General features: G+C 35.9%; 1 protein-coding gene across 2 annotated transcripts in view; it reads right to left on the bottom strand.

Annotated features, from left to right (window-relative positions):
* Positions 1-335: 335 nt before the first annotated feature.
* Positions 336-14,962, bottom strand: part of ClC-a (chloride channel protein 2) — a 625,116-nt gene continuing 610,489 nt past the window's right edge. The window contains exon 20 of one of the 2 annotated variants that reach the window (XM_067141103.2): positions 336-1,015. In XM_067141103.2, coding sequence (XP_066997204.1) covers positions 827-1,015 — 189 coding nt within the window. In that variant the 3' untranslated portion in view covers positions 336-826. The remainder of the gene's footprint in view (positions 1,016-14,962) is intronic. The other variant, XM_067141101.2, reaches the window with a different exon arrangement.

Raw genomic sequence — 14,962 nt, forward strand, 5'->3', positions numbered from 1 at the left:
TGGAAATTTATTGAACATCTCCCATGGTAAATTATTTCAATCCTTAATTCCAATTCTTATAAACTAATACTTGCCCCAATTGTTCTACATGAATTCCAAATTTATTTTCATATTATGATCTTTCCTACTTTTAAAAACTTAATTCGTCTTCTAATGTCATTCCATGCCATCTTTCCGTTGACAGCTCCGAACATACCACTTATTCAAGCAGCTCATTTTCCCAGCCCAAACTTTCTACACAAAAACAATTATGCTTTCTAAACCTGCAAGGAATAGCACATTTACCTCCAAGTAAAATTTTACTGCTAAACATGATTTGATGTTTTGTTTTTTAGGATTGTTCAACTCATCACAAAACTCTCCCCTCCATGCAACATTTGAAGACAGAGTGGAGATTAACCATCTCTTTTCTTAATAGGTAAATTGTGTGCTTTATGACAACGACCACGTTAGCACTTACATTGTTATGAGCTGTGATACAGTTTGATGTTCCACTGTTTCTTTGATGACTGCATATTCGTTAATGTTAGCACAATAGAGAAAGATAGTAGAATGATTATAATAAATAAATGTAATTATCCTTTAGTGAGCACTATGGAGGTTCTCTAGAAATACAATCTACATGTATAAAAATCTTGGGAACAGATGTGATAAATCCCTGAATTAACATATGGAACATGAAATCACTGTGACATTTATAATATGAATCAGTTTTTGAGATACTTTCTTAAAAATACGTGCAAGGTCTCTTAGAGAAGATGATGATCAAGTCAGGTATTATTAAAACAAGTAATTTTATACTAATGAATGTTACTGACTACTTAGGTTATCGTTTCAATCGTATATTATATTCTCCTTCACTTTCACTAGCGGCTGTATTACTGCTGAGAGCAGAGTCCATAGACGTGATGGTATCGTTACAGTGAGGATCACTGAGTGGTGAAGAAGCTGATGTAGACTGCTGCTGTTGAACTGGCAAGTTGCCAGAGTTGGCATCTTCAATTGCTTTCCTCAACTGCAAAGAGACAATTGTCATATTATATATGTGTAATGGAAAGACAACAATGAGTTGTATTAACATAACCTCTAAGAAAAGTGGATAGGAACAAATCATCATATGGGGTTATATTATCAATAATTCATTTCTTCCAATGGTTTCATACATAAAAAGCTACTTAGGTGGGCAAAATAAAAATGGCCTGTAAAATATTTATAAGACTGATGCAGAATTGACAGAATGGACAGGAAAACTGCCCGTAACAGGAAACCGTGATTTTGATGCACCAATTGGTTGCAGTCACGTCTGCATGTGCGCGTCTGCCGTCTGCTCTGTCCCGAGTATGTAGTTGCGTCATTACCTGCGAGTGAGTGAGAGAGAAGCAGACGTGTTTAGTGACCACTTCAATGCAACACAAAATGGTGTTCAAGATAAAACAGTGCACGTTCATTGTCAAGTATTATGCAAAGCATGACTTGTGGAAAACCAGTGCAGAATTGTTTGTGCAAGAGTATAATAATAATAATAATAATAATAATAATAATAATAATAATAATAATAATAATAATAATAATAATAATAATAATAATAATAATAATAATAATAATGTTATTTTCTTTATGTCTCAATAGTACTTTTATGGTTTTCAGAGACCCCGTGATGCCAGAATTGAGTCTCACACGAGTTCTTTTACATGCCAGTAAACATACTGACACGAGGCTGACGTAGGTACTTGAGCACTTTCAAATACCACCGGACTGAGCCAGGATCGACCCTGCCAAGTTGGCGTCAGAAGGCCAGCACCTCAACCGACTGAGCCACTCAACCGGCATGCAAGAGTTTAAGACCAGAATAGTTTTGGCAAAGCCTCCAGCAAAGCTTGCAGTGCAAAATAATAGTGGCAAAATGGCATGAAACTACCTTTGTAGCGAATAAAAACTGTTGCTGTTGTTTGGGACATCAGTCCATAGACTGGCTTGATGCAGCTCTCCATGCCACCCTATCCTGTGCTAACCTCTTCATTTCTACATAAGTATTGAATCCTACATCTTCTCTAATCTGCTTGTCATATTCATACCTTGGTCTACCCCTACTGTTCATACCGCCTACACTTCCTTCAAAAACCAACTGAACAAGTCCAGGGTGTCTTAAGATTTGTCCTATCATTCTATCTCTTCTTCTCGTCAAATTTACCAAATGTGATAAATATCATTTTTGATCCGTATTGATGATATTTGATTGGAATAATAACAATAAGTTAATTTATTAATTTGACCACCTAATCAATACAATAAGTCTTGTCTTTGTTGATTTCCATTGACATGTTAACTAAAATGGTACATGTTTCGCCGTGTATATAGGCATCATCAGCCATTGCCTTAACCTTGACATAAAATCAGGCACCTGATTTACATATAAAGAAAATAAAACTAATTTTTAAAAAGCCTTGGAGATACATGAACTAAAATTAACATACAGTAAAAGACTTGTACAATGCTGGTTTTAAAGATATTGCAACGAGTGAGGAGTTTACAATTGGTGAAATTATTTGCAATATTAACATTAGAAGGCTACTATTATAATTAAAATGAACAAAGCAACAGTCTGTTAAAAACAAGTGGTAAGATTGCTATAAAATTATGTTGACCGACCAGCAGTTACAATTAGACAAAGACGAAAATGACGATTAAAATCGTATTATTAAAAAAATAATGTTGAATAAAATAATGTCGAAAGATAGTCAAGTGACCTGTAATTATTTGTTTACATGAGATAAAAGTCAAAAGTCTATGGCATATGGTGAAGTTGTGGTTCACTTTGATGAAAAATACGAAGTTATAGTTGAAGGTTGATGAACGATGTTTAAATTGGACCTCTATAGACCATCTCAGTTTGGTGCGATGCTAAAACGTTAAGAATATGGGTTTATTGACATTCTAGTCAAAAGGCTATGTGACAGTTGAATCTGTAAAAGGAAACCGGAAGCATGGTGTTAATTGTGTGAAAAAATCGTAATAAAATGTTTAAGTGGAAATCGTGTACAATTACCATTTGAGCTAAAAGTTATTGACGACTGTTGACTTCTTACTACGAGTGTTATAGCTGTAGGTTTGTGTTGGAGGGGGATGTGTTTGTGAAGGCGTGACTATGGGCTTGTTTGTAGTACTTGGAGGGGAGCTGCTATTGGTGGGAGAGAAAGAGGAAAGTGCATTGCTGCGCGTATTGTAACGGTGAGGTGCCGTTGGAGGGAGCGATATTAGAGTGGGTGTGGCTATGGGCCTCTTGGTTGCATTTGAATTAGAGGTACTCTCGGTGAGGGGAAGGGAGGTGAGTATTAGTTGTAGAGGAGGTGGGAGTGCTTATTGATTTGAGGTTGAAAATTTTTAAGAATATATTGGTGAGGGGAATTGACTCTTGTAATAGAAATAAAATCTGTTTGTACAAGGGGCTTTTTTAATCAATAATGTTGTTTAAGTTCTTATCTTTGATAAAATGCTGGTCAAGGAAAATGAATAAATTTTCGTATTCTGTCGTGAGTTTACTCTATTCGACTCTTTTGAGGATATGAAGGTTTTGTTGTATTGTAGTGAATTTATGTCATGTGTGCCTCATGTGGTTGGCCGTTGCGGAGAATGTATTGTGTCCCTGTGCATTATAATGCTCGGCGTATCTGGTGGAGAAGCTGCGGCCAGTTTGGCCAACATAACAAGAATTACACATAGAGCATTTTAATCTGTATATCCCTGATCCGGAATAACTATTGTCTGTGATGTTAATCGAGTTATGATTAAAGAATACATTACGATTAGTCTTTTGTTGTATAGGCTATTTTTACATCGTGCTTCATTAATTAACTGGTTATCTGATACATACTATGGTTAGTGAAATTGAATTTAGCGTATTTTGGTTTGACGGTTTCAATGGAGTTAAATTTGTAGCTAGTTTTAATTTGGTTTTGTTCATGATTTTATCAATTATATCTGTATTAAATCCATCGAATTTAGCTATTTCTTTAATGAACTGTAATTCTTTCTTTAAATTACTAGAGGGCATAGGGATTTTTAATGCCCTATATATTAGACTGTGATAAATTGCTTTTTTATGTGAGTTGGGATGTCATGAATGAATATTTTATGGTTGTTGGAGAAAAGGTAGGTTTTCTGTATATTTGGAAGTCGAACTTGCTTGATACTCGTGTGATTTTGATGTCTAGGAAATTTAAAGAGCTATTGATCTCATCTTCTTTAGTGAATTTAATGTTGTTATCTAAATTGTTAAGGAATGATAATGCGTTATCACTGTTGTTGATTTGTTTATCTATGATTGATATGGTATCATCGACATAACGATGCCAAAGACAAAGTCCGTTGATGTTGTTAATAATCTTACTGTGTTTAAGATTATCTAAGTATATATCAGCTAATATTCCAGATAACGGGTCTCCCATTACCAAACCTTCCTGTTTGTAAATTTTCTTATTGAAGGTGAAGTAATTGCTGTTTAAAACGAAACTAAGTAATTTTAACCATTCATCAATTTTGATTTTACTTAATTTGCTATGTTTCGACAGATTGTTCTTTATGATGTTAATAGTATTATTGATAGGGATATTTGTATACATGTTGGTGATGTCAAAAGAAAATAAAACGTAGTTTGGTTGCAGACTGAATTTATTTAGGGAATTGCAAAGTTCGATCAAGTTTTTTATGGGGTTGGAGTTGTGGAATTTGAAATGGTTTTTTTAGGAATTTGTGTAGGAATTGAGAATTTTTATAGGTAGGACTATTCATACTATTAATTATAGGTTGAATGGGGACCTTCTTTTTATGAATTTTTGGGTAATGATCTTACTGTAGGTAATTTTGGGTTCATTATAGTTAAATTCTGATAATCTTGTTCATTTAAAATGAAAGTAGAATTTTTAAGAAGGTTCTTTAAGTTGCCCTGTATTTTGTTTGTTCGATCTTTATTCATTATGGTATAGGTTTTGTTTGAAAAAAAGGTTTCTATTTTATCTATGTAGTCTTGTTTGTTTGTTATTACTATGGTGTTGCCCTTATCTGCTTTTGTTATTACTATGTTGCTATTATGGATTTTGGATTTCAGGTTCAGAATTTGTTTCGAGACATTGTGGTTGTTGTTAGATGTTATCTCATTAATCAATGTTCGGAGTTCCTTTTTTACTTCATAATGTACGTCATTTTGTTTGTCAGTCGGAATTTGTTTATCGATATTAGTTTCGGTTTCAGCGACGGTAGTGATTATGTATTCTGCTTTTTTTGTGATTAGGCCAATTATGTTTAATACCTTTATCCAATAGATTCATCTCTTGGTTAGAGAAGGCTGTATTGGATAGGTTAATTGGAGTGGAAACGTTAGTCAAATGGGAAGGGGACACTTTGTTGGTTGTATTTTGGTCAGATGTTTTGAGTTTATTTTCTTGTAAACAAAATAATTTATGGTTTAAGGTTTTCTGTTTCCTATCTAATATGTATGATAGTTTGACGTCAGTGTGCCTTAAAAATGAACTCCATTCAAGTGGAGATAATTTTTGCGAGATGGTTAAATGTGTCCTGTATAATTGCAAATTTAGTAGAGATATCTTCTTGTATAATAGCTTGATTTCATTTTTTTAACCATATGCTGTTTACTTTCTTTTGAGTGACATTAGATTTTGAATGGGGATGACCTTTTCTTTGTAAAGATTTGAGAAACTTAGGTACCAACTCTAATTTTAAGCAATCTTTAAGAAACTTAATATCTCTAGAAATCTTGCCTATTTTAATTCTCAGGTTCAAATACTTGTTAGGTTTTACCATTGCCTGGTTAGCATTAATATTACATGTGATAAATATAATTTTTGATCTGTATTGATGATATTTGATTGGAATAATAACAATAAGTGAATTTATTAATTTGACCACCTAATCAATACAATAAGTCTTGTCTTTGTTGATTTCCATGTTAACTAAAATGGTACATGTTTCGCCTTGTATATAGGCATCATCAGCCATTGCCTTAACCTTGACATAAAATCAGGCACCTGATTTACATATAAATAAAATAAAACTAATTTTTAAAAAGCCTTGGAGAGACATGAACTAAAATTAACATATAGTAAAAGACTTGTACAATGTTGGTTTTAAAGATATTGCAATGAGTGAGGAGTTTACAATTGGTGAAAGTATTTGCAATATTGACATTAGAAGGCTGCTATTATAATTAAAATGAACAAAGCAACAGTCTGTTAAAAACAAGTGGTAAGATTGCTATAAAATTATGTTGACCGACCAGTGGTTACAATTAGACAAAGACGAAAATGACGATTAAAATCGTATTATTAAAAAAATTATGTTGAATAAAATAATGTCGAAGGATAGTCAAGTGACATGTAATTATTTGTTTACATGAGATAAAAGTCAAAAGTCAATGGCATATGGTGAAGTTGTGGTTCACTTTGACGGAAAAAATATGAAGTTATAGTTGAAGGTTGATGAACGATGTTTAAATTGGACCTCTATGGACCATCTCAGTTTGGTGCGATGCTAAAACGTTAAGAATATGGGTTTATTGGCTTTCTAGTCAAAAGGCTATATGACAGTTGAATCTGTAAAAGGAAAAGAGAAGCACGGTGTTAATTGTGTGAAAAAATCGTAATAAAATGTTTAAGTGGAAATCGTGTACACTTACCATTTGACAATGGTGAGGGTAACTTGTTACGTTTGAGTTATTGACGACTGTTGACTTCTTACTACGAGTGTTATGGCCGTAGGTTTGTGTTGGACGGGGATGTGTTTGTGAAGGCGTGAATATGGGCATGTTTGTAGTACTTGGAGGGGAGCTGCTATTGGTGGGAGAGAAAGAGGAAAGTGCATTGCTGCGCGTATTGTAATGGTGAGATGCCGTTGGAGGGAGCGATATTAGAGTGGGTGTGGCTATGGGTCTCTTGGTTGCATTTGAATTAGTGGTACTCTCGGTGAGGGGAAGGGAGGTGAGTGTATTAGTTGTAGAGGAGGTGGGAGTGCTTATTGATTTGAGGTTGAAAATTTTTAAGAATATATTGTTGAGGGGAATTGATTCTTGTAATAGAAATAAAATCTGTTCGTACACGGGGCTTTTTTTAAATCGATAATGTCGTTTAAGTTCTTATCATTGTTAAAATGCTGGTTGAGGAAAATGAATAAATTTTTGTATTCTGTCATGAGTTTACTTTTTTCGACTCTTGAGGATTTGAAGGTCTTGTTCTATTGTAGTGAATTTATATCCTGTGTCCCTCATGTGGTTGGCCATTGCGGAGAATTTATTGTGTCTTTGTGCATTTTAATGCTCGGCGTATCTGGTGGAGAAGCTGCGGCCAGTTTGGCCAACATAAGAAAAATTACATGTCGAGCATTTTAATCTGTATATCCCTGATCCGGAGTAAATATTATCTGTGATGTTAATCGAGGATGATTAAAGAATAGATTACGATTAGTGTTTTTGTTGTATAGGCTATTTTTACATCGTGCTTCAATAATGAATTGGTTATCAGATAAATACTATGGTTAGTGAACGTGAATTTAGCATATTTTGGTTTGAGTATATTACTATTAACTTCATAAAGAACAATCTGTTGAAACATAGGAAATTAAGTAAAATCGAAATTGATGAATGGTTAAAATTACTTAGTTTCGTTTTAAACAACAGTTACTTCGCCTTCAATAAGAAAATTTACAAACAGGAAGGTTTGGCGATGGGAGACCCGTTATCTGGAATATTAGCTGATATATACTTAGATAATCTCAAACACAGTAAGATTATTAATAACATCAACTGACTCTGTCTTTGGCATCGTTATGTCGATTATACCATAGCAATCATAAACAAATCAACAACAGTGATAACATATTATCATTCCTTAACAATTTAGATAATAACATTAAATTCACTAAAGAAGATGAGATCAATAGTTCTAAATTTCCTAGACATCAAAATCATACGAGTGTCAAACAAGTTCGACTTCCAAATATACAGAAAACCTACCTTTTCTCCAACAACCATAAAAAATGATTCATTACATCCTAATTCATATAAAAAAGCCACTTATCACAGTCTTTTATATGGGGTATTAAAAATCCCTTATGTCCTGTAGTAATTTAAAGAAAGAATTACAACTCAATAAAGAAATAGCTAAATTCAACGGATTGAATACAGACGTAATCTATAAAGTCATCAACAAAACCAAATTAAAACTAGCTACAAATTTAACTCCATTGAAAACCTTCAAACCAAAATATGCTAAATTCACGTTCACTAACCATAGTATTTATCCGATAACCAATTCATTAATGAAGCACGATGTAAAAATAGCCTATACAACACAAACACTAATCGTAATTTATTCTTTAATCATAACTCTATTAACATCACAGACAATAATTACTCCGGATCAGGGATATACAGATTAAAATGCTCTATGTGTAATTTTTCTTATGTTGGCCAAACTGGCCGCAGCTTCTCCACCAGATACGCCGAGCATTATAATGCACAGAGACACAATAAATTCTCCGCAATGGCCAACCACATGAGGGACACAGGATATAAATTCACTACAATAGAACAAAAAAGTAAACTCATGACAGAATACGAAAATTTAATCATTTTCCTCGACCAGCATTTTAACAAAGATAAGAACTTAAATGACATTACTGATAAAAAAAGCCCCTTGTACGAACAGATTTTATTTCTATTACAAGAATCAATTCCCCTCACCAATATATTCTTAAAAATGTTCAACCTCAAATCAATAAGCACTCCCACCTCCTCTACAACTAATACACTCCCCTCCCTTCCCCTCACCGCCAGTACCTCTAATTCAAATGCAACCATGAGACCCATAGCCACACCCACTCTAATATCACTCCCTCAAACAGCATCTCACCGTTACAATACGCGCAGCAATACACTTTCCTCTTTCTCTTCCACCAATAGCAGCTCCCCTCCATGTACTACAAACAAGCCCATAGTCATGCCTTCACAAACAGATCCCCCTCCAACACAAACCAACAGCTATAACACTCTTAGTAAGAAGTCAACAGTCGTCAATCAATTTTAGCTCAAACGTAACAAGTTACCCTCACCATTGTCAAATGGTAAGTGTACACGCCCGCACATTAATGGTGTCCCAACATAAACAATCAATACTGCCCCACTCCAGTACTGAAAAGGAGGTGAGAGAGTAAAGGGATAGTGTTGATTGCCATTCCAGTACTGAGAAGGAGGGGAATGGAGTGAAAGGTAGTGCTGCATACACAATGTGTGTATTCCGGCGTTATACTGTAACATTGTAATAAGATGGCTCCTATCCTATCACAGGTGAATCGAGGACGTATTATTGGCATGTGGGAGGCTCACATGGTCCCCCAAGCAATAGCACAAGCAATACCATGCAGTCTTAAGACAGTTTGGAGATGGATAGAAATATGGCAAGAACGAGGTGAAGAAGGATTGGTAGACCCGATATAACGCAGCTACAAAATATTCCTAAGTAGTATAAAATACTTTTCGGTTAAAAACTTACTTTACCTCTTAATACTGTAATTATCAGAGTAGGTTACTTTTTAAATTTTTTAATGTTAAAATGCTATTTATTCGGGGTATCGACCTATAGAGTTCTTTTGCCCCTATTTGCACAATATATGAACCTGCATGTAATTGGAATTGTGGAAGTGTTGAATGAGGGAAACGTTAAGAACGACACACACACGCAGTCCCCAGGCCAGGGATATAATCATTTACAATTAAAACCCCCTGACCCGGCCGGGGATCAAACCCGGTGCGGCCGGACGCGTTGCTCCGTACACCGCGGGGCTGGACGAGTAGGTAACCTAATGCTGTACTTCAATACATTCGCCACTGTGCCCATTTCGATCACAACGAAGTCTTGTAGCGGGCTGTCTGCATGCAGTCCATGCAGCAATGCGTTTAGCGAGAAGGTGAGTCATTGTGCCTTCGACACTACCCCTTCACTCCCTTCCCCCATGTTTTGTACTGGATTGGACTTTAACACTACCCCTTCACTCTCTCCCCTTCTTTTCAGTACTGGAGTGGGGCAGTGTTGATTGTTTATGTCGGGACACCATTAATGTGCACGTCTGTACAAGATTTCCACTTAAACATTTTATTACGATTTTTTCACACAATTAACACCATGCTTCTGGTTTCCTTTTACAGATTCAACTGTCACATAGCCTTTTGACTAGAATGTCAATAAACCCATATTCTTAACAACGTTTTAGCATTGCATCAAATTGAGATGGTCCATAGAGGTCCAATTTAAACATCGTTCATCAACCTTCAACTATAACTTCGTATTTTTTCATCAAAGTGAACCACAACTTCACCATATGCCATTGATTTTCGACTTTTATCTCATGTAAACAAATGATTACAGCTCACTTGACTATCTTTGGACATTATTTTATTCAACATTATTTTTTGAATAATACTATTTTAATCGTCATTTTCTTCTTTGTCTAATTGTAACCGCTGGTTGGTCAACATAATTTTATAGCAATCTTACCACTTGTTTTTAACAGACTGTTGCTTTGTTCATTTTAATTATAATAGTAGCCTTCTAATGCCAATATTGTAAATACTTTCACCAATTGTAAACTCCTCACTCATTGCAATATCTTTAAAACCAACATTGTACAAGTCTTTTACTATATGTTAATTTTAATTCATGTCTCTCCAAGCCTTTTAAAAAATTAGATTTATTTTATGTATATGTAAATCAGGTGCCTGATTTTATGTCCAGGTTAAGGCAATGGCTGATGATACCTATATACAAGGCGAAACATGTACTATTTTTGTTAACATGTCAATGTAAATCAACAAAGACAAAACATCGTTTTGATTAGGTGGTCAAATTAATAAATTAACTTATTGTTATTATTCCAAATTTAGCCAAATCGATCTCCTCTCACCAATTCGATTCAGTATCACTTCACTCATGATTCGATGTATCCATCTCACTTTCAGCATCTTCCTGTAACACCACAATTCAAAAGCTTCTATTGTCTTTCTTTCTGAGCTAGTTATCGTCCATGTTTCACTTCCATACAATGCCACGCTCCAGACAAATGTCTTCAGAAACATCTTTCTAATTCCTATATCAATGTTTGAATTGAGCAAATTTCCTTTCTGAAGAAAGCTCTTCTTTGTGCTAGTCTGCATTTTATGTTCTCCTTACTTCTGCCATTGTTAGTTATTTTACTAGCAAAGTAACAATATTCATCTACTTCCTTTATGACTTCATTTCCTAATCTAATATTTCCTGCATCACCTGCCTTCGTTCGACTACATTCCATTACTTTTGTTTTGGACTTATTTATTTTCATCTTGTACTCCTTACCCAAGACTTCGTCCATACCATTCAGCAGCTTCTCGAGATCTTCTGAAGTCTCAAATAAAATAACAATATCTCAAGGTTTTGATTTCCTCTCCTTGGATTGTGATTCCCTTTCCGAAAATTCTTTGATTTCCTTTACTGCCTGTTCTATATAAACAATGAAAAGGAGGGGGGGGGGGGGGGCAAACTGCAGCCCTGCCTCACTCCTTTTTGGATTGCTGCTTCTTTTTCAAAGCCCTCAATTCTTATCACTGCAGACTGATTTTTATACAGATTGTAGATCATTCTTCGTTCTCGGTATCTGATCCCAATCACCATCAGAATCTTAAATAGCTTGGCCCAATCAACATTATTGAATGCCTTTTCCAGATATACTAACGTCATGTGCATGTGCTTGCCTTCTTAATTTGATCCTCTAAGATCAGACATAAAGTCAAAATTGCTTCACGTGTTCCTACATTTCTTCTGAAGCCAAATTGATCTTCTCTCGACTCGGCTTCAACTTGTCTTTCCATTCTTCTGTAAATAATACATGTTAAAATTTTGCAGCCATAAGATACTAAAGTTATGGTGCAGTAGTTTTCACACTTGTCAGCACTGGCTTTCTTGGGAATAGGTATAACAACATTCTACCGAAAATCGGATGGCTCTTCTCCTGTCTCATACATCTTACACACTAAATGGAATAACCATGCCATGCTGGTTTCTCCTAAGGCAGTCAGTAATTCTGAGGGAATGTCATCAATTCCAGGTGCCTTGTTCCTATTTAAGTCTCTCACAACTCTATCAAACTCTCACCTCAAAATTGGATCTCCCATTTCATCAGCATCAACAGTTTCTTCTCCTTCCAGAACTTTTGTCTTTACCTTGATACAACTGTTGGATATGTTCCTGCCATCTTTCTGCTTTGTCTTCTTTCCCTAGAAGTAACTTTCCATCTGAGCTCTTAATATTCATACACCTAGATTTCCTTTCTCCAAACCTTTCCTTGATTTTTCTGTATGCAGCATTCACCTTTCCTAGGACCATACAACCTTCCGACTTCCTTGCACTTCTCCTTCAGCCATTCTTCCTTAGCTACCTTGCACTTTCTATCCACTTCATTCTTTAATCACTTGTATTCTTTTGTGCCCTCTTCATTTCTAGCTTTCTTGTATTTTTGTCGTTCATCAATCAGGTCTAATATCTCCTGAGTTTCCACTGATTCTTAATTGATCTCTTCTTCCTCCCTAACATTTCTTCAGCAGCTGAACTTCATTTTTCATGACTATCCACTCTTCCTCTATTGCGTTTCCTTCAGCCATTTCATTTAGTCCTTGAGCAACATATTCCCTGAAACAATCTTTCACACTCTTTTCTTTCAACTTATCTAGATCCCATCTCCTTGCATTCCTTCCTTTCTTCAATTTTTTCAACTTCAGATGGCATTTCATGACCAACAAGTTGTGATCAGTGTCCACGTCTGCTCCTGGGAATGTTTTGCAATCCAGCACCTGGTTTCTGAATCTCTGCCTAATCATAATGAAGTCTATTTGATACGTTCCAGTGTCTCCAGGTAGCGTCCACGTGTACAGTTGCCATTTGTGGTGTTTGAACCAAGTATTGGCAAGGACTAAATTATGATCAGTGCATAATTCAACCAGCCGACTTCCTCTTTTGTTCCTTTGTCCCAATCCGAATTCTCCTACTGTATTACCTTTTCTTCCTTGGCCTACCACTGCATTCCTGTCTCCCATCACAATTAGATTCTCGTCACCTTTTACATATTGTATTAAGTCTTCTATCTCCACATATATTCTTTCGATTTCTTCATCATCTGCTGAACTAGTAGACATATAGACCTGCACTGTTGTGATGGGCATTGGTTTGTTGTCTATCTTGATGACAATAATTCTTTCACTATGCTGGTCATAGTAACTTACCCGCTGCCCTATTTTCTTATTCATTATTAAACCAACTCCTGCATTACTCCTGTTTGATTTTGTGTTGATAATTCGGTAGTTGCCTGACCAAAAGTCCTGTTCTTCCTGCCAACGTACTTCACTTATACCAACTACATCTAACTTCAGTCTATCCATCTCTCTTTTCAGATTCTCTAACCTACCACAACGATTCAAACTTCTAACATTCCTCGCTGTGACTCACAGAATGTCAGTGTCCATCTTCCTGATGATCGCCCCCTCTCGTGTAGTCCCCACCAAAACTGTAAATATCCGAAAAGAGTTTGAACACAACAAAACATTGCTCGAGTGAAGGAAAGCCTGGAACAAAGTCTGACGAAATCTCAATGCCCTTTATCTGTGCAAGTGGGAAACTGTAACTATCCGTAGAGAGTTCGAACACCACAAAACATTGCTCGAGTGAAGGAAAGCCTGGAACAAAGTCCGACGAATCCTCAACACCATTTATCTGTGCAAGTGGGAATTAAGAGACTGTCATGTTGAAACATTGTCAAAAAGGACCTGCATCTCTATCCTTACAAATTTACTGCAGAGCATGTGTTAAAACATCCAGACGAACCTTCGTGTGTTGAGTTCTGTTCGCGATTTCTGAATGAAGTGGAGTCAGGTCTTTTGGATTCTCAGTTTTTCATTTCTTCAGATGAGGCCTGGTTCAGCCTGTCAGTGTAGGTAAACTCACAGAACATGTGCCATTATGCATTAGAAATTCCCCAACTGTACACTGAAAAACAGTTTCATAATCTCAAGTTTGGTGTATGATCTGCCACGTTTGGTGCCCGCATCGTAGCATGATTCTTGAACCAAACTCTTAATGCTAACCGGTATGTCCAGACACTGTTTAATCCATATATAGATCAACTCACAGAAGATGAAGTAGTATTAAAACAAGTAATGTTATACTAATAAATGTTACTGACTACTTAGGTTATTGTTTCAATCGTATGTTATACTAGCTAGATACCCGTGCTTCACTATGGTATTATACTGAAATTTATAAATGAATGCTTATTGTTTTATATATAATCAGCCAAAATTAGCGATCCGACTGGTTTTCTAATAGATTACGGCAAGTTTCCTTCCATTTTTCAATCTTTCTCTCCAGCAATCGATTTTGTACTTCCCGGGCAAGGTCTAGGTATTCCACCTGGTCAGCTGGGTCCCTAAAACTTCGCCATCTTTCCTATAAGCATTTTTAATATGGATCAAATCCTTCAGGAGATCCGGCATGGTGTCGTCTTGGGTGCCTTGGCGGTTCTGAACCCGCGGCCGGACTACATTCTTAGTCATTACCCATCCAGGATCCGTTTCCAGCACGGTCCGCACATTTGACGACGGTCGAGAACATTACTATTATTATTATTATTATTATTATTATTATAGATGTTCTGGACCCCACAGCAAGATGCAAGACCGCTACTTGGCGGTAAATTACATCTGCTGCCATTGTCATTGTTGACAATGTGACCAGCACCATTGTCGCGCGTAGGCAATTGTGCGGGATTTCTGGCAATACGAATGACATACTTCCGTGAATTATTGACCTTATTATAGAGGTGAACAATTTGACGGTCAATCTCATTCCTATCGTTTATTTCAAGTGTGTTTAAATTC

Source organism: Anabrus simplex, chromosome 2 (assembly GCF_040414725.1).
Source record: "Anabrus simplex isolate iqAnaSimp1 chromosome 2, ASM4041472v1, whole genome shotgun sequence".
In the NCBI taxonomy this organism is placed as follows: domain Eukaryota; kingdom Metazoa; phylum Arthropoda; class Insecta; order Orthoptera; family Tettigoniidae; genus Anabrus; species Anabrus simplex.